We start from the raw sequence: 25737 nt of genomic DNA, 5'->3' as shown, positions 1-25737 counted from the left end.
AAAAACAATCATATACTTCAAAACATATATTCACCCAACCACCTCTAAAAAGACTTATTCAAAAGTCACTTGCGCTTAAAATAAATAAACTATATTGTTGCTGAAAAAGTGACATTAAACAACAATGTACGAATGACATGCTAGAAAAACACAGAAATTATAAGTTAAACCTTTGTAAACCATACAAAGAAAAACTGATAAACATCAACAAAGAACCTCCTTAACAAACATCCTAGAAACACGTCAACAAACATTATTTTTACAATACCAAACAATTCCATATAGTACCACCACAAAATCCGATAGTTAAAAAGGTTTGACATTTAGAAAAAAAGTTGAAACTTTAGGGAAAAACAATCATGCACTTGAAAACTTATATTCACCTAAACACCTCTAAAAATACTTATTAAAAAGCCACTTTTGCTTAAAATTTAAAAAAAAAAATTATATTGTCTCTAGAAAAGTAAGGTTAAACAACAATGCATGAATGACATGTTAGAAAAACACATAAACTACAAGTTAAACCTTTGCAAATCATACAAAGTAAAATTGACAAACACCAACAAAGAATTCTCTTAACAAACAAAATGTTAGTTAGTAATCTAATATAGGTGGAACCTAAATCACTCGATATAATATAAATGTTGGCATTTTTGAATGAGGAAGTTAAAAAGGTAGAACCTTTAGGGAAATTGTGGTGACTTTGATTTGTATAAATGAAATAAAATGAAAGGAAAAAAACATGAGAGAAATGAAATTATTTAAGATTGATACGTGAGAATAAACTTGTGATGTGAATAAACAACTTTTTATGAAATGAAAGTTGAAACCTTTTTGGTTTAGAAGCACAAAGAAAAATCACTACCTCCGTCCCTAAATATTAAGCCCTTTAACAAAATCACATGAATTAAGAAAGTTGATATTTCTATTAAATTGTTTGTAATTACTATGGTTTTTACAATTTTATCATTTAAGATAGAAAGTTAGTTTATGTTTTCAACATATTATTTATTATTGATTGAAGAAAAAAATATATAATAAATAAAGGTATGTAAGTAAAGAAATAATTAATGTAGTTGGAAACAGCAAATGGGTCTTATAAAAACGGACAAAAAAATCTCAAAAGGTCTTATAATTAGGGACGAAGTTTTTCATGTTTTAGATTTATCATAGCTAAGGTACGATTTACTTTTTGAATAATATTGTTTTCTATCGTTTTTACGTCTGAGTGATTTTGATTTTTACGATATTTTTTCAGGGCTTTATTCAACTTTCTAAGTTCGCATACCAAGTAGTAAAATTCTATTTAAGGAATGGTTGTCATTACTCTGACAATGAGGAGTATCCCACTACGGGCATTATCAACATAGCCCACTCTAATTATGTAACAATACTTCTCTAAGCATACTTCTCCGAGCATAGTTCACCAAAAAAAGTCTTAAAAAATTCTCATTTATTTTCAAATTGCAATCATTTGTTACATAATCCACAACTTTCTCAAATATTGATTACTGTAACCGAAAGCTTCACGTGCGGATTCCAGCAATCCCCCTGAGCTGCACGAGTCACTGATCATCGTATAATATACACCATCGGGTATGCTTTGCACTATTCGCCAGAGAGTAAAATCTACAAAGTTAAAAAAGATTAATGCATCAACAACGAACAACAACAATGCTTTAATTAGTAGTCTTATCACACAACAACATAATCTTAACATAATCTCATAACATAACTTTCAAGAATTACCTTCAATCACTGTTTGATAGCCGTTATACATTCCACATATTTGGTATTCTACATGACCTGTGAGGTCCTCGTACTGAACAGCTTGTCTATCTCCATACCAATAAACAAGTAAACAAATCTATCACCTCGTTTGAGCTTCGACACACACTTACACAACTTTCGAACCACATAAGCCTTTGGAGGCGTCGGTTCGGTTTCATTGGTGATCATCTTGATGTTTTCTGGTAGAAACCCGTAATCTTGAATCAAGAATTTTCTGAATTTTTGTCCGGTAGGAATGGACCCTTGAAGTATATTTGCTCTTGATCGTGAAGAGTTACACATCATATATGCAAAAGTAACAATAAGCGCCGAACTTGTCATTAGGGTTGATAGTGAGAGTAAGAGATGGATGAGATTAGGGTTCACGATGGAATGGGTTTTTGGGGTTGATAGCGAGGTCACGATGGAATGGGTTTTGGGGTTGATGCGAGGTGAGAGATGGTTGATGGTGTGATGTCGTCAAGCACAGTTAAACCATTCCATGCGCAACTCCACTTATGCTCATGTTTGATTTATACCTACTCAAATGATCAATATTATATGTAACAAGTGTGGAAAAATTATAAGTTACATTGTTATAAATTAGAGGGTTGGGACTTCTATCTTACGTATGTGTGCGCGTACCTATAGTAGAATGGAGCTATATACCTCTTGGGATGAAATCCAATGGAAATAACATAACAACAAGTTGAGTCTCAAAACACAGTTTGGACACTAACATCCACGCTTTAGCATTTGTATGAGAAGGTGAATAAGTTAAAGGAAATCGCCCCAAAATAGCAGTGTAAGATGGTCCTAATAAATATTGTTCTTATAAATATTTCAAGGTTTTGTTTTAACTTTCCTAAAAATCTAACAAACACCAACAAAGAACTCCCTTAACAAACAACTTATAAACACACCAACAAACATTATTTTAACAAAACCGAACAATTTCATATAGTACCACCTCAAAATGCTTACAATAGAATAGTAGTTAAAATGGTTGAACATTTAGGGAAAAGGTGGAAACTTTAGGAAAAATAATCATACACGTGAAAACTTATATTCACCCAAACACCTCTAAAAAAAACTTATTCAAAAGCCATTTTTGCTTTTAAAAAAACTATATTGTTGCTGCTAAAGTGAGATTAAACAACAATGTTGGATTGACATGCTTGGAAAAAAAAACATAAATTCAAGCTAAACCTTTGAAAACCATACAATGCAAAACTGACAAACATCAACGAAGAACTCCCTTAATAAACCCACCAAATCCTTACAATAGATGATAGTTAAAAAGGTTGAACATTTTTAACCTTTAGGGAAAAGGCGAAAACTTTAGGGAAAAACAATCATGGACTTAAAAACATATATTCACCTAAACACTTCTGAAAAAGCTTATTCAAAAGTCATTTTTGCGTAATAAAAAAATATTGTTGCTGATAAGGTGAGATTAAACAACAATGTAGGAGTGACATGTTTAAAAAACACATAAACTACAAGTTAAACCTTAGAAAACCATACAATGCAAAACTAACAAACAACAATAAAGAACCTACTTAACAAACAACATAGAAACACGCCAACATATATTATTTTCACAAAACCAAACAGTTTCATATAGTACCACCACAAAACCCTTACAATAAATTGATAGTTAAAAAGGTTGAACCTTTAGGGAAAAAAAGTTGAAAATTTAGGGAAAAACAATCATGCTCTTGAATACCTATATTCATCCAAACACCTCTAAAAAAGCTTATACAAAAGCTACTTTTGCTTAAAATAAAATAAAAACTATAGTGTTGTTGGAAAAGTGAGATTAAACAACAGTGTAGGAATGACATGCTTGAAAAACATATAAACTATAAGTTAAACCTTTGCAAATCATACAAAGCAACACCAACAAATACAAACAAATAATTCCCTTTAGCAAAAAAACTTGTTAGTTAGTAGTCTTATACAGGTGGAACCCTAATCACTCGTTATAATGTTGGCATTTTAAAAAGAGGGGAGTTAAAAAGGTAGAACCATTGGGGAAAAATGTGGTGACTTTGATTTGTATTAGTGAAGTAAAATGAAAAAGAAACATGAGAGAAATGAAGTTAGACCTTTGAAAAACCATACTTGAAAAACACATGCTTGAAAAACACATAAACTACAAGTTGGGCCTTTGAAAACCATACAAAGCAAAACTGACAAACACCAACAAAGAACTCTCTTAGCAAACACTATTTTCACAAAACCAAACTATTTCATATATTATCACTACAAAATCCTTACAATAGAATGATATTTAGTACTCTAATATTTGTGGAACCTAAATCAGTCAATACAAATGCTGACATTTTAGAAAGAAGAAAGTTAAAAAGGTTGAACCTTTAGGAAAAATGTGGAAACTTTAGGGAAAAACAATCACGCCCTTCAATACATGCTTAAGACAGCAATCTCAACTTCAAAGCAATGAATATGAAAGCTCATGCGAACTAACGACTCTCTCTGGTGTGCACAATTTTCGTGAGCTCTATTTGTGTAGGGAGCAAGCATAGTTTCTAATATATAAGCTGATTCAAAACAAATATAAAAATGACCATCTCTCTTCTTTCCCTTTTTTGGATTAAAATTTAAATATTTTTTTATCCTTATATATATATGTCAACTTTACATTTCAAGGCTCTTACAAAATTCTTCGATTTTTAGTCATTCAAAAAAAAAAATTCATTAGCACTTTTGGTCTCTTCTTGTAAGTCAAATAATATGTATCATTCCAAATTTAAAATTTTTTTAGCAACATGTTTATTAGATTATAGAATTTTCTCTAGCAACAATTTAAATTTTTTAAAAAACAAGGATCAAAAGTGTGGAAGGAAATATTTTGAGAGACTAAAAGTTAGAAGAATTTTTTTAGAGGGACTAAACGAAAAAGTTCGAATATTCACATGGACAAAAAATATACATATCCGTTCTTTTTTTAATTAGTTGGTAATATATACACCGTAAAATAAAAAGATATAAGAATGTGATAATCTAATATATTGATAGGGTAATAGGAATCCACCTTTTGATTCAATACAAATATAAAAATGATCATCTCTCTTCTCTCCCTTCTTTTTTAGTTTTTTAATTAGTTGGTAATATATACACCGTAAAATAAAAAGATATAAGAATGTGATAATCTAATATATTGATAGGGTAATAGGAATCCACCTTTTGATTCAATACAAATATAAAAATGATCATCTCTCTTCTCTCCCTTCTTTTTTAGAAATGTTTCTTTCGAACACTAGTGACGAAACTAACTCAAAGAGGGAGTCGAACTGCGGTCCCTCTGTCCACACACATAGTACTAGTTTACCAATAGAGCCAGCGCACACTTTATTTATTTATTTATTAAATGATCAAATTATATAAGTATTAACATTCCAAGCAATTTATTTCAAAAAAAAAACTTTCCAAGCAATTTCATACACAACTAGTCAAGATACCCGTGCTATAGCACGGGTAGCGCGGCTGGGCCGCGCGGCGAGACATATGTCGTTGTGTGGCGAGGCATGCGCGATGACTTATATAGTATTCAGCAATTTTATAAAATTATTATATTATAATCATTTTTATCATTTGTGACTAACTTTAATTGATCATGTAGTGAAAAAAATTAGTATACTACAATAGGTAAGTAATTTTAATTTCCTTTAAAAACCTGCTAAATTATTGCACTGAACTCCGTTCAAAAATAAATATTAATTATAAAATATAATGATAGAACTAATATTATATTCAAAAAAGAACTAATTTATATTTCTACAAAATAATTTTTTATATAAAAAAATCATTAAAATATTTTCAAATACTCATTTTAATTTATTGGTAAGTGATAAACATGGGTCCCATGTAAAAAACTATACTTATATTTATTTAATTAATGTATATCATACACTCACATATATTTCATTAATATATATGAAATTTTTGAAGGTGTTGGTTTGTTACATGAAGTATTATCAAAAAATCGATAAGTAATAAAAAAATTCTCAAATCTGTTTTATATGCAGAAATCCGTTAAAATATTTTCAAATACTAATTTTAATTTATCGATAAGTGATAAACCTGGGTCCCGAGTAAAAAACTATACTTATATTTATTTAATTAATATATACTATACACTCAAATATATTTTTGGTAGTAATTTGTTTATATATATATATATATATAGTAGAAGTAGATAGATAGATAGATAAATAAATAGATATCTCAATCAGTTTTTTTGTCTTTTTTTAATGGTGCGTGCAACGTTAACCACACAAATATTTTTTTCCATGACAAATATTAAATGAACAATTTAACTCTCCTGAGAGACATTAAGAACAAAGATGCTCCCAAATATAAAATAGGAGAGTTAAATTGTTCATTTATAATATTTGTCATGGAAAAAAATATTTGTGTGGTTAACGTTGCACGCACCATTAAAAAAGACAAAAAAACTGATTGAGATATCTATTTATTTATCTATCTATCTATCTACTTCTACTATATATATATATAAAAACAAATTACTACCAAAAATATATTTGAGTGTATAGTATATATTAATTAAATAAATATAAGTATAGTTTTTTACACGGGACCCAGGTTTATCACTTATCGATAAATTAAAATTAGTATTTGAAAATATTTTAACGGATTTCTGCATATAAAACAGATTTGAGAATTTTTTTATTACTTATCGATTTTTTGATAATACTTCATGTAACAAACTAACACCTTCATGTAACAAACTAACACCTTCAAAGATTTTCTTGGATCAAAATCTTTCTTGTTGTTGCTACTCATGTCCTCATTTTATCTATCAATAATATTATTAACTTTGCAATATAGCTATTTATATGTGTTTAATGAACGGTTTAACTTCAAATGCTTCATAATGTTTATTCATTTTGTTTTTTTTTAATATTATTCTTATAAAACAAATTAAAATTAAAATAGGAGATTTGATAATTTTAATTATATATTTAAAAAAAAAACTACTCAAAAATTACAAGTTTTGTTCTATTTATATTCATTTGCACTACATCTCGAACATCCATTTATTCCAATAATTTAAAACCATATATATCAAATCTCCTCCTATTTTAATTTTAATTTGTTTAACAAGAATCCACCTCCTTTGGGTTATGTCAAGATTAACTGTGATAGTTCAGCTATAGGCGGTCGCTGCAATGGATCCATTGGCTTTGTCATCTGAGATAATCAATCTATTTTTTTGGGAGATTTTACTCAAAATGTGGGATATGCATCATCTTTGGAAGCTGAATTATTTGCTTGTATGAGTGCTTTAGAGAAAGCTAAGGAGTTAAGCCTTCACGATATCTAAGGAGAAAAGCTAAGGAGATTTTTCTCTGTTTTTTTGGCTTGGTGGTGCATGTTTGGCACCTTGTTAATGTAAATACTGTTGGGTGGTTTGCCTTTTGCACGCCTTATGCGAGGTAAATCATTGTTGTTAATATCATATCTCATTTTAGTTTGTTCAAAAAAAAAAGCCTTCACGATATCTTATTGGAACCTTTTTTTTTTGGTGTTCAATATTTTAACATTTATATGTCATTTAATATTGTCTTGGAAAAATAAATATTATTTTTAAAATATTTAATATAGAAGATTTTTTTTAATGCATAAAATAAAATAAAAATAACACTAATGTTGGATGCTATTTTAATATTTGTAATTCTCTTAATCTTGATTTTTTGCACGGTATACATAATACAAGTAAGCCAGAAATCTTAACTATCTATCATATGCAAAGAGCGTCTATAATCATTTAAAGCACAACAAATTAAAAACATCACATTTCATCGAGGTATGTTGGCATTGCATACCTTCTTTTCTCCTGAGAGACATTAAGAACAAAGATGCTCCCAAATTGTCGGACAGAAGAAGTCATGAGTCCAAGACCTTTGGAAGTTAAGAGTACAAGACTTTCCTTTGGAGACCGAACAGGAATACCCTCCCAACCAAACTAATCCAATGTAATAATGACAGGTAAACAAAAATTGAAGTAAGGACCAAGTCCTAAAACAAACTACTACTGTACTATCCAACTAAGATAATTGCCATCACACAAGTGGCAACGAACATCTACTATTATATTATATCAAGTGATATTTTTCCTTGTCATTGTGGCATGAGATTTTGGTGTTGCCTTCAGCTTCATGTTTATGATAACCAAAAAGTCTTTTATAATCCTTTGAAATCTCAATTCAATACACACCCATTATCATTATCGGAATCATCATCATTTACATATGCTGATTTACACGCTTGCTCATCAGAGCTCAGCTCCTCCAAGCTTGAATTGTCCTCAGATTCTTCCACTTCTTGTCCTCCTCCTACATGAATCAATAATCAAATCACCCGACACATTCTAATTCTAATTCTAAACAGGCACATAATCGAATTGAACTAATGATGATGAAACTTTGTTAAATCAAATAAAATCAGAAAGAACAACAATACCATTGATGGTATATGCGAACTCATCGGATTCTTCATCTTCTGCATCAATCAATAATAATTACCGGACACATTCTAAACACATGAAGAAACATTCTTAAATCAGAAAGAACAATAAATACCATAGGAGACAAATTCGATTTCACGCTCATCATAGCTGCTGTCCTCAAATTGTTCTTCTTTTATTTTCCCTGCATAGATGAATAATTATAATAATTACCATACACATTATAAACATTAACAAGAAAGAAGAGTAGTAATACTTTCATGGACATAGTTGAAATCAGCAGAGGTCAGGTATTTGCTCAATTTTGAAATGTCCATGAAATCATCATCGGTTAAGTATTTTCTCCAGTATGAAATGTCCATGTACTCATAATCTTCTCCTTTTCCTGCATCATAAATCAATCAATGAATAAATACCAACAACAACGCATTCAAAAATCATAATGAAACCATCTAAACTCAAACAAATGAAATCAGAAACAACAATAATACCCCTAGGGATATATTCCATCATGCATTCTTCTACTTTTCCTTTTCTTTTTTCTGCATCGATCATAATAACAATAATAATAATAATAATAATAATAATAATAATAATAATAATAATAATTACTCGAGGCATTATAATAAATGAAATCAACCAGAAAGAACTTCAACAATAATAATACCACTGCCACTGAGAATATGTTTGAGTTTCCGTTTCAACTTCCTCAAACTCGGATTCGCCATTGGAATTGAACCAATATGTTGCTTCTCACAAAACGTGCAATAATCAGAATGAAGGTTGTTCGCTAGGGTTTTTAAGGGTTTCCGAGTGGGTTAATATTATCAGATAATGAGCTTTCTATTAAATTAAATCAGGCTATTTTTATATAAATAAATAACAAAAAAGTTAATTTTTTTTTCCCTGTACGAGGTTGCTTTGCTTGGGTGCCCTGGTGATGCATGCTGACATAGACCATATAATTCTGAACATGCGGAAATACTGCAGCACATGAATTCTAGGACTTGGTAGTGAAATCCCAAACCCTGCCATGAATTGTACTTGTTTTGACTTATATGGCTCTAATGAAAATCTTGTTTGTTTATTTAATGATTGTTGTTTTACAACATGTTTACGATAGCATGGAGCATGTTACAACATGTTTACGATAGCATGGTGCATGTTTCTAAGAAATAACCGGCAGATTGCAATGCTTTTAGGTGCAAGAGTATATATGTTTTTTCTGATAATAAAATGTCAGCTTTTTGTTTTCTTTTTACTAAACAATAGGATCAAGATTATGTTCCCTTTTTGAAGAGGTACCACCTTACTCTTGTATTTAGGTGTTTGTCTAGAGTTATATTAGTAATTTAGTATCACCATACTATTTATTGTTTCTATGATTTTCATTTCATTGTAGGATGAGTAAACAGAAAACATATACTAGCATGGTTATCAACGTAAATACAATCTTAGAAGGCGATACCAGATTGACAATATTGAAGAAGGTTCAGGCCAATTCAAGTGACTATGATCATCAATCTAAATACAATTCCCTTCCCTGTGTAAGTCAATTGTGTCAGTGCTTGATTTTTGAGTTCATATTATTGTTGTTAGGTTGAGTGGATGTAAGAATATTTGAATTATGCATTCATACATTGCCTTCTTTAAAGCCGAATATAACAGTACAGATACAATCAAAGTTAAAAAATAAAATAAAATAAAGCAACACATAAATAATGAAACTGCTACTCTGCAATAAAAATGATAAACCACACTCCACTTAGTGAGCTACTTCAATGAAACAAACCAGCCACCAAACCAACATGACACCTTCTGCTGTTGCAATCAAACCAGCGAGGCACAAACCAGAAAAGCAGCAAGGAGGATCTCTTATGTTTCTCTTTTTCTAATTTTTTTGCATGAGTTCCACTTTTTGTGCTTGTTGGACTCCAGCTCCACATTCTTGGTAGGAACACTGAAACATGTTGTACGTGCTCCCGACACATGGGATGAGAGCTCCAACTGAACTTTCATGTCCACAGCTGCTCTCAGATAACTAGTTATCTCCTAATTTCTTGGGTGGAATTTTCATCTTTGCCCTATCCTTCACTCAGGCTTAGGCTCTTGCATTTTGAGCACTGATATGATCTTGGCTTTCAACATGGCACTTATAAATGTATCTATCTATCTGTATATCGATATATAAATCTATCTCAAACCCACATATTGACAATCACGAATGGAGAACCAACTGAAAGATATGATATGAGAGTAAACGTTGGAGCATAGTTCCCTAATTATACGAGTAGTATGATTTTCTTAATTTCTCCATGAGTTTCAAAGTCAGTCTACTACCCTTAATAATAATAAATCACAGGAAAGAACAAGATATGCATAATCAGCCAGGGAGTTGAGAACAAATCAAATTTATTGAGCAGAGTAATCTGAACTTATTGCAAATCCAAGATAATAATAACAAGTAAACAAAGATAGAAGGTCCAGCTTTTAAAACATACTTCTAGGATAATTGCCATCACACATATGGCAACGTACATCTACAATTATATATCTAGTTATTTCCCTTGTCATTGTCACATGAGATTTTTGCATTGCCTTCAGGTTCATCAATGTCTCCAAAGGCTCAAAGTAAATCATAATCGTAATCACCAAAAGTCCTTTTGGTCCTATATATAAGAAAAAGTTTGATCAGCAAAAGTTGATGTATCTCGTCTAAGTTTTGAAGTAGGTACATCAACTTTTGTTGACCCAACTTTTTTTTTTTATATATAGGACAAGGCATATTGCAATGCTTTATATGTGTGCAAGTAGAGTAGCATCAAAAGATATACTATAACAAAGTCATCATAACTCATAACACCCCTACTATTCAAAAAACAACACTACAGTTATAATAAATTATATCAAAAATTTGTCCTATATGAGCAGAAAATCAGGTCGCTCGTGCACATCATACGGGTCCTTCTCTCAGACAATGGTTCAAAAAAAGTGATAGGATTGGGTCAGAAGAACGGCAGAATACAGCCAATAGAGTGAGCATCCATCTTACAATGGTTCTTTAGTTGGTGTCCCAGGAAAACGGGGATATTTCATTGGGGTGGGACGATCCTTCAGACATATGACAGCAGTACGCTGACCATATGGGCTTTGCGATTCCACTGAACATGCAACATCAAGGTAAAGTTATTTCAATAAGCTAGCTCATCCACCGATGATGAAACAATAAACAGAAATGAAACACAAACTCTTGGAATAGAAATAATCAACATAAGGGTATAGCCAGAATTAACTATTCCTAAAAATGCCAGGGAAGACAAATATAATCAAAAGTCAAACAGGTAGGGTAATCTTCTAATGTGCAGCATGCGATAGTGAAATTTAGTCACTTAGGAGCGTAAGAAATGTGTATTTACGGTTGCTAGAACTTCCTTTAATTAGGAATTAATTGTTAGTGATTTAAAAAAAAAAAATCCAACTAGAATTTCGTTATACAAGACAATGGATATAGGATTATGAGTTTCTTTACTTAAAGAAATTAAGGTATTTTGAACTTTGCCTATGAAATAAAACAGCAAATTTTAATCACTACATTCTTCCTCACAAAAAGTTATCTTCTATCATTCAGCCTCGGTCCATTTCAACTAAAACTATCAGTAATCACGTATGTAGTATGTACCTTGATCAAAAGGTACAGCTAGCCTGACTTTTACAGTTTACCCTCGCATTTTTTGAGTAAAAAAGAGTCATCACTCTCTAAGCTCCAGATCATTCGAACTAAGAGAATGAGGGGAGGGGAATCAAAACCTTGAAAACTGATGTTACGGCTTAAGCTTGTCATATTAATATTCAAAAATCTATATGTTGGTTAGAAGAACTATCTGACTGGGAAGTTATAAATCTCTCCACGTCACTGAAAATATATATTAAAATCCTATATTTGCAGGAACACAAATGCAAGTTTCATCTCAGAAAATCATAGCATTTTGATTCCTTTTAGGAATAAAACAAACTTGGCACAAAACTATATATAGCAAGAGTTAAGTTCCGGGGTCTAGAGCTGTGTACCTGAGCATACTTGCAATAATGATGCACCCATTTTCTTGATGGCGTTTTCAGCTTTCTTAACTTCATCCTATCCGAGTTTATTACACACAAAATTAATAGATGGTTCACAATTTCAAATCTGTGGGATATTTATAGAAATGCAACAAAATGATTCAGCAAGACTAGAGATGTCATGTACTTTTAATGAAGTGCCACCAAATCATTAAATGATAGTGTGAAGACTTTGCAGTTTGCGATGATAGTGGTGTCAATGACATGAAGTTTTATATTGGCACGGAAGTTATTTGTGGGTCTGCTTTCCTATACTTAGGTTGGGTGTGTATTTTATTTGAGGAAATAGTAAAGAAAACTTAACTCAAAAGTGAAAACCTTTTATCCATGTTTTTAAAAATTGGACATGAAATTATCCGGATGAAGCCAGTAGGTTATAATTGTGTGTGTTAGAGGTATATATTAAACAATAAACTAAATTGTATAAGAAAACAAAATAAGTAAAATTTAAATCCACTTAAAAGAACCATAATATGTATTGAAGAATAAATAAACAATAATAAGAGGTATAGATATGAATTAAATATTATTAGAAAAATGCAAATAATGATAACAAATAATACTAGTAACACAATATTTTTGTTGGTCATATTTATGTGGGTCTGATTCCATATGTGGGATTCATTCCAAAAGTCGACACATGAATTCAGTCCAGTAATATATTGTTGAAAAGGGCATGTTAGATAGTATTATCACTAACATTTTTCTTAACATGAATGCACTTCAAGATTATATATTATAAAGAATTTGAAAAGAAAATAACAAGTTAACAACTTTAAGTGGAACAATGGTAAAAAGCATAGTCTAAACGTTTCCATTGATAAGAGTCAAATCATCTGTCCTTTTTTCTCTCGTTTCCTTGCTTGTTCCTTCAATTGAAAATTGCACCTTAGCTAGAAAACAAACAACTAAGAGAGAGCATGCAGCCCCTTAAAACTTGAAAGAGAGAATATTTTTGTTCAGTGTCACTTTTCAATTGAAAAAACAAGAGAGGAGACACGTGAATAAGAAAGCTGATCTGAATCCTCCTTAATAACCATGGTTCAATACTCAACAGAGAAATTGTATTTTGGTTTAATAAAGCTTTAACTAGTCATTAAACAGGTCCACTCCACTAAAATCAAGACAGTTTGCAACCAGTACGGTGGTTCAATAACTGATTTTTAAATTACTGGTTAGAGACGTTAGACACTTAGACGGCACCACCCAATGAAATGGTTCACAGTTTGACCAGTCAGACTAATCCAGTCTGATCTAATTTTCATATTCTTAAATATAGTTTTTTATTCAGGAGAATAACTATCAGCCTATTCCGTTTTCTCTTTTCTAAATATTACATTCCTTGCATACTCTCTACAAGAATTATTAGCAAATGCAATTTGTCTGTGTTTCCCGGTCTATTTACCGAACAGGAGAAGCTAGTGATTTTCTCAGTGTAAGGATTAAAACAAAGAAATTCAAATAAGATTTAAGACTGGGTATCACACACACAAATTACCCACAATTCTTGTGGTTAAAAAAAAAAAAGTTCTCAGACATTTCTTGTAAGAAAGCAGCCACCGAAGCATTACTAAATAGTAAATACCAGCATAAGATAAGAATCAACACTTGGAAATAAATATCTAGCATCTGTTACATACCTCAGGATCGTGACCTTTGGCAGCAATAAACATTCCCCCAACACGAACCAACGGTAGACAATACTCAGCTGGAAAAGAAATAACAAGAAGCAAACACCATAGTAAGAAAATAACCACAAGTGTTATTATGGAAGTAAAGGAGTAAATACTCAAATTAGTCCTTTGAATTGTAGGACTGTGTCAATCTAGTCCCTCAAATTATCGATATTCCAGACCAACATGGTACCTCGAATTTCAAGGTTTTAATCAAATGCATCCTATTGTTGGAATTTGAAGGGACTAGAATGAAATTAAATTGGTCATAATGTGGAAACAAAATTGAAAGTAAGTGAATAATGCCAGCGATGCATTTTAATACCACAATCAAACAGAGGGACAAATTTGATTAACATTTTGCAATTTTAAGTATCATTGTGGAATCTTGAATATTTGATAATACGGAGGACTATATTGATACAACCTTACAATTCCAAGGATCAAGTTAAGTATTTACTCAGAAATAAAGTACTATTAAATTATCAGGATGTCCCCAATAGTACCTAATATTCTCGTCTCTGCAACTGCCCTGGCTACTGCTATGTCAAATTTCTCTCTGTAGCAAAGATTCTGCCCCAAACTCTGTCCTGCGCCCATTACCATTTCAAGAAACACATTGAATAATCAAATTAAAAATTCTTATTAAAAGAAATGAATTTACCTCTGCTCTTCCTCTTACAATTTGAACGTTGGAGGAACCGATAACATCCACAACGTGCTCCAAGAAAACGCACCGCTTGTTCATAGACTCCATCAGTGTTACATCCCAATCTATTGCATTAAGGACCAGTTTTGATTAGTTTATCGATCTTATCAACAAACATAAGCACTTATGAGGTTTTTTAAAAGAGTTTATAAAATAGCTTGTAACATGTACGTAAGTTGTTTTCAGCTTATTTTCATAAGCTCTCAAATAGCTTATGAAAACATCTTATAGCTTATATGAAAACAGATTGACTTTATTCTATTTGGACTGGCTTATTTGAATTTATCTACTAACATAACTTTTGTGCGACTGCTTGCGAAAACTTATGAAGATAACTTATGACATTGTTCACAAGCTATTTTCAGCTTATTTTCATAAGTTCTCTAGGGATAGTTTATGAAAACAGTTTATAGGCTATACGAAAGCAATTTAACTTTATTTTAATCTTTTGCTATAGAAACAGCTTATTCATAAGCAAGTATCATGATAAGTGCTTGTCCTAAAAGCTGCAAATAAATTGTTTATCAAAATGTTTATATGATAAGCACTTATGTATACAAACAGGGCCTAAATCACACATCAAAATTTACTCCATCTGACAATAACACTTTGGTTACAAAAGGCGGTTACATTATTATAAATGAAATTCACTTGACCTGGTCTAGCAATGGCTAAAACTACTCCAGGAAGACCTGCACCAGTTCCTACATCAACGAGTTTAATCTTATCGATGGAATTGCTGCAATGACTGATATAATTATCGCTCAATGGAGGCAAAATTGCGAGGGAGTCCTCAATGTGTCTTTCCATAACTTCATTCACTTCTTTAACTGCAGTTAGATTCATGCGCTGCAAATACAATTGCAAAGAATGAGTGTTATAGATTCAGTTGTGTGTGAGAAGAGAAAAGTGAATAAATAAAATACCTTGTTCCATTGAAGAAGTGTGTCAACGTAGAGATGAATTTGGTCTTTCTGGCGAGAGGTTAGGGTTACGAAATGGGGGAGATTGGATGTGGAATTGCGCTGACAGAGTGTTGTATATTTCCGGTGCGTAAGGTGTTTGTAGAAAGTCCACCGAGAAAACTGCAAGTTATTGAAAAGTAGTACCATTTCACTTCAACCCACCGCGCGCTTTCACGTTATCCCGCTGCACTCAACTACTGTTGTGTTGCTAGCCGTTTGTAGTGGATTTTGCTTCTTTTTTTCACTCCAAGAAAGAATGGTTCCCTCGTACCAAAATACCCCTAGCAACAGTTAATTGTCACTTGCTATCGAACGGCTTTCAACAATAGCCGCTGTTAGGGGTATTTTGGTATGTATCTTGATATTTTTGGAGTGTGCGGGAACATTTCTTGATGTGAGATGAACAATTTTCGTTTGTAGTTGCACTCAATAGAATCAGAAGATTGTTGTTCCCGCATCAAGGGTGCTAGGAAACATCAGGAAAATACCAATATAACATCTTCGGCAGTTAACTGTCGATGGATTTTAACCGATGCCCGCAGTTAAATCCTGATGAAATTCGGAATTAAAATTGTCATTTACTGATGTTTCTCAGCATTGTTTGGAGTGTAGACAGCAATTTTCATAGAATCATCAATCAAATGTCCAAAAACTGTATACAAACTACTTTTGTCCTGCATGGGCTTGAGACCAAAGGTGAGAATTGCTCTCTATGCACCTTCAATTTCTCACATACACCTCAAGATGTGAAAAATATCTCAATTGAGTCTTAATTCTCGCTCGCTAGTGATTGTGAGATAACTCTCAATGACTACGTTTTTCATCAGTTCTCCGTTTAACTAATTTAACAAAGTATCTTATTTGTGGTCACACATGTGGGACCTCAAAGTATAACTATTTAGAGCGATTAAACATAATTTGTAATCGCTCTTTATGTGTAATCGCTCTAAAGAGCCTTCGTTGATTTGTTTCATATTATTATTATTATTTATTGAAATAAAATCAATTGATGTGTTTCCAGGATAATAATATGAGTGTGAGATAACTCCCAATGACTACGTTTTTTTTTCTTTTTCGGTTCTTTGGTTAACAAATCAACAAACTCTTTTTAGATCAATTATACGTTTAACATTCTAAAAAGTTATTTCTTCAAAAAAAAAAAAATCTAAAAAGTTGGGATGATAAATATTAAAAGTGAGCAATGGGCTTGTTATTCTATCACCAATCCAGACCTAAACTTTGACCATACAATTCTATAAACTCTAATTTATTTTTAGATGGGAACAAAGGATGCTCTCAAAAGCAAGATCATATTTATTTAATCAAGTGATTGAGCTCAAGTGGTTAATGAGATTTATCAAATGATGTATCATTCGGAGGAAAACCTAAGTTCAATTTCTGGGTAGAATAATTCTCAACCAGACTTTACTTATCTCGCGACCGAACTCCGAATTATTAAGACCCAATTTTTCAAGGAATGCAAGGGTTAACACAAAGGAAAAACAAATTTATTCAAGACGGGAGCACGTCGAATCGGAATATAATTTAAATAAAATTATAATATGATCATTAATCATGACTAAAAGTGAAATATTTAACATTTTAGTAGTCTTCAGTGTATTTAAACTTAAATATGACGTCCCCACAAGCATATCTTAATTGCTAAAGACATTGTATTATTTATGTAGGGATTGAGATTCAAACCTCAAATTCCTTACTTATTCATCTTAGGGTTAATTATGTTTCTAGTCCCTATAAAATAGCGACCTTGTAAGTTTAGTCCCTACTTAATTTTAATAGCATTTTTAGTCTCTAATTTTGTTTTTCTGCACTGAGTATTAGTCCCTACTCAATTCAAATTTGTTTAATTTATGCTTAAACTCTTAAATTTTTGAACAATTTTTTGCAGATATGTTTAGAACATTACTAAAAGTTCGTCCGCAAAAAATTATTGCAAAATTTGATTTCTACATCCAAATTTTATTACTTTTTATCTTTAACTTTTGTCGTTTTAAAAAATTCATATTTAATTCATTTCATGTCAGAAAATTCTAAATTTTAGTAAACGAACCTTTCATAGTGTTCTAATCTTGTCTCAAAAAAATCGTTCAAAAATTTAAGAGTTTAAGGATAATTAATCAAACTTTGTTTTAGCAGGGACTAAAATTATAAGTAATTTTTTTTTATAGGGACTAAAAATGCTATTAAAATTAAGTATGGACTAAACTTACAAGGTCGCTATTTTATAGGGACTAGAAACATAATTAACCCTTCATCTTATATGTGAAATTTTAGCCACTAAATCACCTAATGTAAAAAAACTTAAATATGACTTTTACAATATTGTTTTGCTACAAGAGTACTAGCTAAGCACACTTTTTTTCGAGGGACTAGCTAAACAAACATGAATATCAAGTTGAATATCTTGTTTATTTATAATAGTCTTGTTGCAAATGAAATATAGGGACGAGCTGAGACGGTTATATATTTCACCCTAACTCATTCATAAAGTTTGATCAGCTCAATTTATCTATCTTTTCATCGGGAAAAAAAATTATTAACACCAATCGAAGCACAACGTGACTCTGAAATGGGAAAAGAGTTACAAAATGAAAGATTAAAACCATCATGAAATCCACAAAAGACAAAAAAATAATGATATTTGTAGAATTATTTTTGTGACAATTTTTGTTTTATCTTTTTTTATTGGTAAAAAGCAATAGAGAGATGGAAAAAAAAAAAAGAGTAAAAACACAATAAGAACGTAAAGAGAGAAAATTGTCTAAAAATTGTTCCGAAATAACCTAATTTCTTGGTATTTGTCATGAAAATATCTCAAAGTGAGATGCTTGTAAGTGTAATACAGGTTAATATTCTCTCCATTTTTTCTATTCGAAATGAGATACATAAAAGGAGGTTTAAAAAAGTTATAAAATTATTAATGATAGTATAATCCATTAAGTGGCATGACCTACGATATACTTATTGGGTACACATTTCTCTAAATTGAATTTGTCGTTTATATCGCAAAATAAAGTGGTAATACACATCGCGAATAACTATACATGATACTGGAAAATTTGGATTTTATTTAGGTAACTTTGGAGTTTGGTGACTTTGATGTCTTTGTTATTATCTATCTCTTGACTAGTCATTCCTTCTAGTCTAAATAATTTATTTTAATCATTCGGTCATTCCTTGAATACACTATAGTCACCCAAGTGAAATTCAAAAAATTCATGTCTAGTTATTATAATTTTAATAGTGTCACCTTGGCAAAATTGTTTATGGTTTAGAGCATGTTTTGATTCGCAACGTTGTAGGAACCACTTATTAATAGCTTAAGAAACTCAAAATAAGTTCTATAAAAATGACCATTAAAGATGTTTTTGTAGGCTAAAGTTTGTAGTGGTAAATTTATCTATATTGACAATAACCCTATAAGTTTTGCAACTCTCTTTTTTATATTGAGAGTTTGGCTACTCTTATGACAAAGAAATTTGGTCCTATAAGTTTTGCAACTCTCTTTTTTATATTGAGAGTTTGGCTACTCTTATGACAAAGAAATTTGGTCCTATAAGTTTTGCAACTCTCTTTTTTTATATTGAGAGTTTGGCTACTCTTATGACAAAGAAATTTGGTTCTCGTAATATCCTAATCCAAATATTGGTAAAAGTATACAATCGTCAAGATAAATGGTGGGGTTTGTCCAAGTAGTTAGTAATTAGAAAAGTTTTTGTGTGGCACAAGACTTTGGACACAAATTAAATTTGGACACTCATAAAAATAAAAACAAAATTAGAAAGAGAAAATAATAAAATAGTGGTATTTTTTTTTTCTTTCAAATAATTAAATAATATATAGTAGGTATTTTTATATGTGTGTCCCAGTATTATGCTCAAAATCATGTGTTGATTCATTTATTTTCCAATTAAGTAACCTCACCATAAAAAATTGACAAAGGGGAACAAGATTTACTGTTCCCTTTATATATATGTTTGGATTTAGACTTTGTTTTGTGTCAAAAAGATTTGAATCCCATAAAAAGATTTGAAATTTTAACTTTTATTCCAGAGTCCTACTTTTCCCTTAAACTCAGGTGGGATTTAGTATGGGAAAGGAGAGTTGTTTCCCACCATGGGAAAGTTTTTTTCAGCCATTAGATTAAAGAGGAGTATTAATTTTACCATGGACTGCCTACACCATATTTTTTTCTTTCTCATTTACATTCTTTTTTTGTTCATCTGGAATTTTTTTCAGGATTATGTAGAGGTAATTCCGGCCAATTGTTTCACTGAAAAAATTAATTCCGGTGATGAATTAATTTTATCTATGTCTTGACAATATGTAGAGGTAAATCCGGCCGTTTGTTTTCGAATCCTTGAGCTGGAATTTTTTTCTTTCCCTATTGTAAACGAAAAGGTTTCCCTTTTATCTCTCCATACACTAATTTTATTTTTCTCATTAGTGGCTTCTTTCTTCTTTCTGTTCTCAGCAAATTCATGTTTAACAACTTTCTCTTTTAAAACATTAACATTCATTTCTCAGAATTTCTTCTATCCTCGTGTTCAATTCAATCACTCAAATCAAAATCAAACCAATTTGAATATTCTCATCTTCTATTTGTGAAATGAAAAAGTTAGGTTAAGTACAATCCAACAGACCATAACGTCGGTGGTGAAAGTGGAGGTGGGTTTACGGGTGACGTCCAGATCCACTCCAATCCATCGCCGGCGAGTGAATCTTTGGTATTATTGTCGAAAACAATTGGCCGGATTTCGGTGTTGGAGCGAAGAAGGAAGGATTGCCGAAGCGGAGGAGTAACCGAAGCATGAATTGGAGGTTTTACTGATAAACTGATAGGATATGGAGTTCCCCTGTGAGGATTGAATTTCTGGGGATGATGATGTTGTTCGAATATTGACCTTTCCCAATTTTTTTGATTGATCAATTAAAATAAATTCCAGACGAAGGAAAGAAAAACAAAATCCAGATCTGAAAAAAAGAATGTAAATCAGAAAGAAAAAAATATGATGCAGGCAGTCCATGATAAAATTAATACTCCTCTTTAATCTAATGGCTGAAAAAAACTTTCCCATGGTGGGAAACAACTCTCCTTTCCCATACTAAATCCCACCTTAAACTCATTATGTTTGCCACATTTTCCTCCATTCATAAGAAGAGAAAGTGGAAGAAAAGGCTGGCTTGTGCGTGAGTTACTGACTTTATCAGGGTCAAACATAAAGTCATAAGCAAAGGTTTGATGAGTTGTTTTCCAAAACCACTTTTGTCCTTATATGTACTCAAATAACATCAATACATAAGAGGAAGGCCAAAGAAAGTTACGATTAATCTACAGTTAAATGAGATTATATACAATCGATCGAACCAATGCAATGCAGATAAATTAAACTAACATTTCTTGGCCAGATTTCTGACCACACAAAAAATGACTTATAGGATGGTTTTGAGGCAATACATAGATGAATTTATGAGATAACATAAAGTGAGCCAAAAAAAGCAGTGGCGTGCGGAAAAAATGTTAAAAAGCAAGCAGTAAAAGGCAATATAAAAACAAAAAGAATTAAGTAAAAAAATGTTTTTCAGTATATATGAATAGAATTATAGAATGATGAGTAGTGCAAGCATCAAGAATTAAGATGAGACCAGGTATACGGTACTGAACAAAGATTCAAAATATGCTTATCTTGGAATCTTATTTCTCTATCTTTGTAAACAATGAATTATTGCTTTCAAGCTTCGGAATGTCGGGAATATTATTTGAGCTTATTTGAACAGTAACTAACATTTTTGTCCCCATAAGCTTGCTTTTTGCAGAAGGACAGCCATTACATTCAGAAGACCACATGTATATTCTATTTCTATTGTGATCACTTTGTCATTCTTTATTCCCATGGGTAGGGGTGTTCAAAATATTCAGTTAACTGAACCAAACTACTAACTGAACTGTATCTGAGCCATATTTTATCTGAACCACTTAATAAAGTTTTGAACTGAACCGTTTTTTAAATACCAATTTAAGTTCAGTTTAAAACCAGTTTTGAACCGGTTTAAGTTTATGAACCGGTTTTGTTCTGCCTCATGCACGCTCTTCTTCTTCCTTTCTTCTTGACGGCTTCTCTCTCCTCCGCCTCCTCCCAACCTAACTTTGCCCTCGCCGTCCTCCGTCGCCGAACCCTCCATCTCCGATCAGATCTGTCAAGCCGCCGCCGTCAACTTCAAAAACCAATTTTTAAGAAACCCAATTCTCAGAGTTCCGATTATGCTTCAATCAATGGTACTCTCAGTATCGATCTGAAGAGAGATTTATGGATGACATACCACCACAAACATAACCAGCAATCTGCAAGAATTGAGTTTGATAATTAATGATAGAAATGGAAAATGAACCGGTTAAATAAATCTATAACACAACTAGTGAAGAAGAAATCCTAATTCAATTCCCAATCATGTCACAGTATCGTGTTTTCTTCCAAACCAGGCCAAGCCGTCGTTCATCATCAGAAACAGGTACGATAAGCTGCTTTTCTCAAGTATCTCTATCATTATTTAAATTAAGTACTTAATTAATTATGTTGAAGCATTATTGTAAAATCAAAATCATGCGATTTTCATCGTTCTTTTTAAATTTAATCTGGTTAAAAACCAGTTAAAAATAAGTAAACCGGTTTAAAACTATAAATCGGTTCAAAACCGGTTCAAAATAAATAAACCGGTTCAAAACTGTAAACCGGTTCTGAACCGGTTCTAAACCGAACTGGAACTGGTTTGAAAAATTAACCAGTTTTTTTTAAAGTGGTTTTAAAAACTGAATTGTATCCATTAATGTGGTTCAGTTCCAATGCAGTTTAGAACAATGAACACCCCTAGCTTGAACGTATAGAAACGAGAAAGAAATATGGAGAGAAGGAGAATTGCTTCCCCATTTTTTTTGTAGTACTCTGCTTTTTCTATAATGCTTTCTTCTAGATTGATTTTTTTTCCCTGTTTCGGTTAAATTTTTTAATTTGCTTTTACTGTTTGCAATTTCATGGTAATGAAGATATCAATTTTTATTTGCCAGTGAAATAAAGGCATTTGGATCGCATGGATCAATGAATAATTTCTTTGGCGCCTTGATGAAGGTAATCATCATTTGGTGAATTGCAATGTTAGTACATCTTATTGATATACTCCCTCCGGTCACATATATAAGCAAAAAAGTACTTTTTAGATTCATTCAATACTTAATGTATTTGGACTATATATAGACCAAATACATTATGTATTCAATGAACCTAAAAAGTACTTTTTTGCTTATATATATAACCGGAGGGAGTACATACTTAACAGCTTTGTGTGCATCAAAAATTGAATCAATGGAAAGATAATTATTCCAAAAAAAACATGGTGAGTGGGGATATCTCTTTTGTCAAATACTCAAATTCTACGTATTTGCTTTGTGACTATACTGTCTCTTCCGGTGTGTTTGCAACAGAACTTTTGTCAAATACTCAATATACTAATTTTTACTCGATCCATAACACACATGAAGGAAGTGGGCAATAGCACAACACATCCTATTCTTCAACGTGAACTATGATGACATCATATTTACACGTAACACATGGGAAACATTCCAAGGTTTTATGTATTTTTGCTTGGTTTTATTGTTTTTATATTCTTGGTAGTAAAATGGGCAAGAGCAATATTGGTCCATTGATGAAGTCAAAGATGCATCTAAATTTGGTGGTCACGCATAACAAAATTGCAACAAGGGTACATGTTACACCACAGAGATCATATATACGATGTCTCAATGTTGTGTCCAATACATGTGTTTGTGCTCATGGCTTGAATATCCTATCACCATCTCATATATATGGATCATTTTTAGGTTGAATTTCTCTCAAATCATTATCGTCTACTATTTTGTCTCTTTAATAATGGCTAATTTTTTTCGTGTTTCCATATGAAGCAGTCTACAAGATCATGGAAGGGGATGAAGGGGATGAGTAGAGGTGTTGCCATCATCCAAAACAGACGTAGTTGTTTTCTTATTGTTTTCAATGTATACTAAAATAACTGAATTGTACCAAGGGTTTTTTGTTCATTTTTTCATTATGTTTTTCTATTTAATTTTCTTATTTTATTCTAACTAATATTCCAAAAACATTAATTGAGAGTGGTATATAAACATGAGAGGTATTAAGGCCTCTTGAGGAATGGTCCGAAACGGTGAGATAACAAAAATAGGAAGAAATCAGGATTCAGGAATATCAATGGAGCATCACAACAAAGTTTTTACAGGAAAATTGAGATTCAGGTATGTGGTGAAGGCAGCAGCACTGTGAAAGCCGCATAGAGTCGGTGTGGAACGTTGGTCTTTCACCTTCAAGATAGAGAAATGAAAAAAGGGGAGGGTGGTGTTATTCTTGGCTGCCAGCAAAAAGGAGCAATGGAAGACCAAGGAGGCATCATCAATTGTGAGTACAACGGGTTATCACAGCGGCGAAGGTGCAACCGTTACAATTGTAGGGATTTTCTACCATTTGTTTCTTCAATTTTCTTTCCTGAGTCCTAATTGTATTCCCTTTTTTTATATGCTCATTCATCCTTTTGATTTTCTATTACAGGTTTATAATCCTTCATCAAAAAGAAATCATCTCATACTAATATCCTAGGCACCACTCCATGGAGGAGTCTAAATGGAGTTTCATATTCTTCAATTATGTTGTTCAATAATTTTAATTTTAACAATACACTCTTCAATTTGTATACTTCTATTTTTTTTGTTTCTATTTCGTGCTTTTATTTTCTTATCATTTTTCCTTTAATTTTGTGTTTCATCTATGAGCTGACTCAAAATTAAAGACCCAACATATAGATTCAAAGACCCAACATATAGATTGGAACCGAAGACTAAATGCATTTTACTAAGAAAGGATACACAATGTAAGAAATTAGGTGACCGACACGGTGACAGTGAGAGGGCAGCCAGACCCGCGGTGGCTTTGCCGAGGGTGCAACCCCCCTATTCTCACTCTTTTTTGGTCTTTCTCACACATTATTTGGTTTTCTTCTATTTGAAAGATTCCAATTTTTTATTTCCTTCTTGATAGAGGGATTGTTAAAAATTTCAAAACTTTGTCTTCATTCCAATTTTTGCATGAAACACTAAATGAGCAATATTTTTGTATGGGTTTGGATTAGACAGTCTGAGGTCCATTCTACTTTACTATGAACAAATAGTTTTTTTTTGGATTAAAAGAGATTATGAGTTGACAACACACCCTCTCTCTTCTTTTGTAACAAAAAAAAAACCTCTCTTTTTTCACAATGGCTATTGATGATTATCATGTAACTCAATGCACAACCCTTTTTATTTGTTTTACTAAATTTGTATCATATTAATATATCGTTTTTTTTTGTTGTTGAAATTTGGTTACTTCATTACAAATTTGCATCTGATTAGATATACCGGAGTGAATTAGAAATTACAGTTTTTGCACCATGAAAAAGCTCTATGACAAAAAGGTATTGAAGGAAAAATACGGAGGAAGACTCAACTATCCCTCTATCCCTTTTTTCTAAAAATAAATTCAAGTTTAGATCTCTATTCGTCATGTTTTAATTCATTATGTCATAAGCTTTATACATTAATTTTGTAGATGGTGTTAAATTAATTATATATTAATTTATATAGATAAACATAGTCAAGTGTATATATACGTTAGTGCAGTAGAAAAAAGCGGACAAACGTTTGGACCCTAGAGGGGAATATAAGATAATTAAGTGTCGAAAACAACGTCTTTCTATGAAACAAATATTTATCGTCTAAATCACTTTCTTATCATCATTTCAATAACACTTAATATTTTTTTAATAACAGATTCATCGTCTGAAGGTGCACTCTTTTGGGCGGGTTCAACAGTAATAACAGATAAAACACATGTGGAATATTGTGAAAAGAGAAATATTAATTCA

The 25737-nt window shown here is 31.7% G+C and overlaps 1 protein-coding gene and 3 long non-coding RNA genes across 7 annotated transcripts; 2 read left to right on the top strand and 2 right to left on the bottom strand.

Annotated features, from left to right (window-relative positions):
- Positions 1-7892: 7892 nt before the first annotated feature.
- Positions 7893-8533, bottom strand: LOC146901779 (uncharacterized). The gene is made up of 3 exons (XR_015021788.1): positions 8400-8533; positions 8281-8319; positions 7893-8153 (listed from the first exon to the last, which is right to left on the bottom strand). It is a non-coding gene; the product is annotated as an uncharacterized LOC146901779 (long non-coding RNA).
- Positions 8534-10316: 1783 nt separating this feature from the next.
- LOC146901778 (S-adenosyl-L-methionine-dependent methyltransferases superfamily protein) lies at positions 10317-15957 on the bottom strand. Of its 3 annotated transcripts, none has more exons than XM_085733483.1 (8): positions 15712-15957; positions 15442-15634; positions 14741-14850; positions 14583-14661; positions 14044-14111; positions 12353-12419; positions 11337-11445; positions 10317-10457 (listed from the first exon to the last, which is right to left on the bottom strand). In XM_085733483.1, exons 1-8 carry the CDS (start codon positions 15895-15897, stop codon positions 10454-10456), a joined length of 816 nt encoding a protein of 271 aa, XP_085589609.1. In that variant the 5' UTR covers positions 15898-15957; the 3' UTR covers positions 10317-10453. The 3 variants fall into 3 exon arrangements, with proteins under 3 accessions (XP_085589609.1, XP_085589606.1, XP_085589608.1); XM_085733480.1 differs by lacking the exon at positions 10317-10457 and adding an exon at positions 10680-10953; XM_085733482.1 differs by lacking the exon at positions 10317-10457 and having other exon boundaries at positions 11101-11445.
- A 5716-nt stretch (positions 15958-21673) lies between these two features.
- Positions 21674-22866, top strand: LOC146901777 (uncharacterized). Its single transcript, XR_015023008.1, has 2 exons — positions 21674-22704; positions 22835-22866. It is a non-coding gene; the product is annotated as an uncharacterized LOC146901777 (long non-coding RNA).
- Positions 22867-22944: 78 nt separating this feature from the next.
- LOC146901776 (uncharacterized) lies at positions 22945-24575 on the top strand. Of its 2 annotated transcripts, XR_015023007.1 has the most exons (3): positions 23093-23160; positions 23249-24284; positions 24387-24575. It is a non-coding gene; the product is annotated as an uncharacterized LOC146901776 (long non-coding RNA). The 2 variants fall into 2 exon arrangements; XR_015023006.1 differs by having other exon boundaries at positions 22945-24284.
- The last annotated feature ends 1162 nt before the right edge of the window (positions 24576-25737 follow it).

Source organism: Medicago sativa, chromosome 8 (assembly GCF_051527215.1).
Source record: "Medicago sativa cultivar Bolivia chromosome 8, Bolivia_mono, whole genome shotgun sequence".
NCBI classification, from domain to species: domain Eukaryota; kingdom Viridiplantae; phylum Streptophyta; class Magnoliopsida; order Fabales; family Fabaceae; genus Medicago; species Medicago sativa.
The sequence above is the reverse complement of the archived record's forward strand: the minus strand, read 5'-3'. Positions and strand labels throughout refer to the sequence as shown.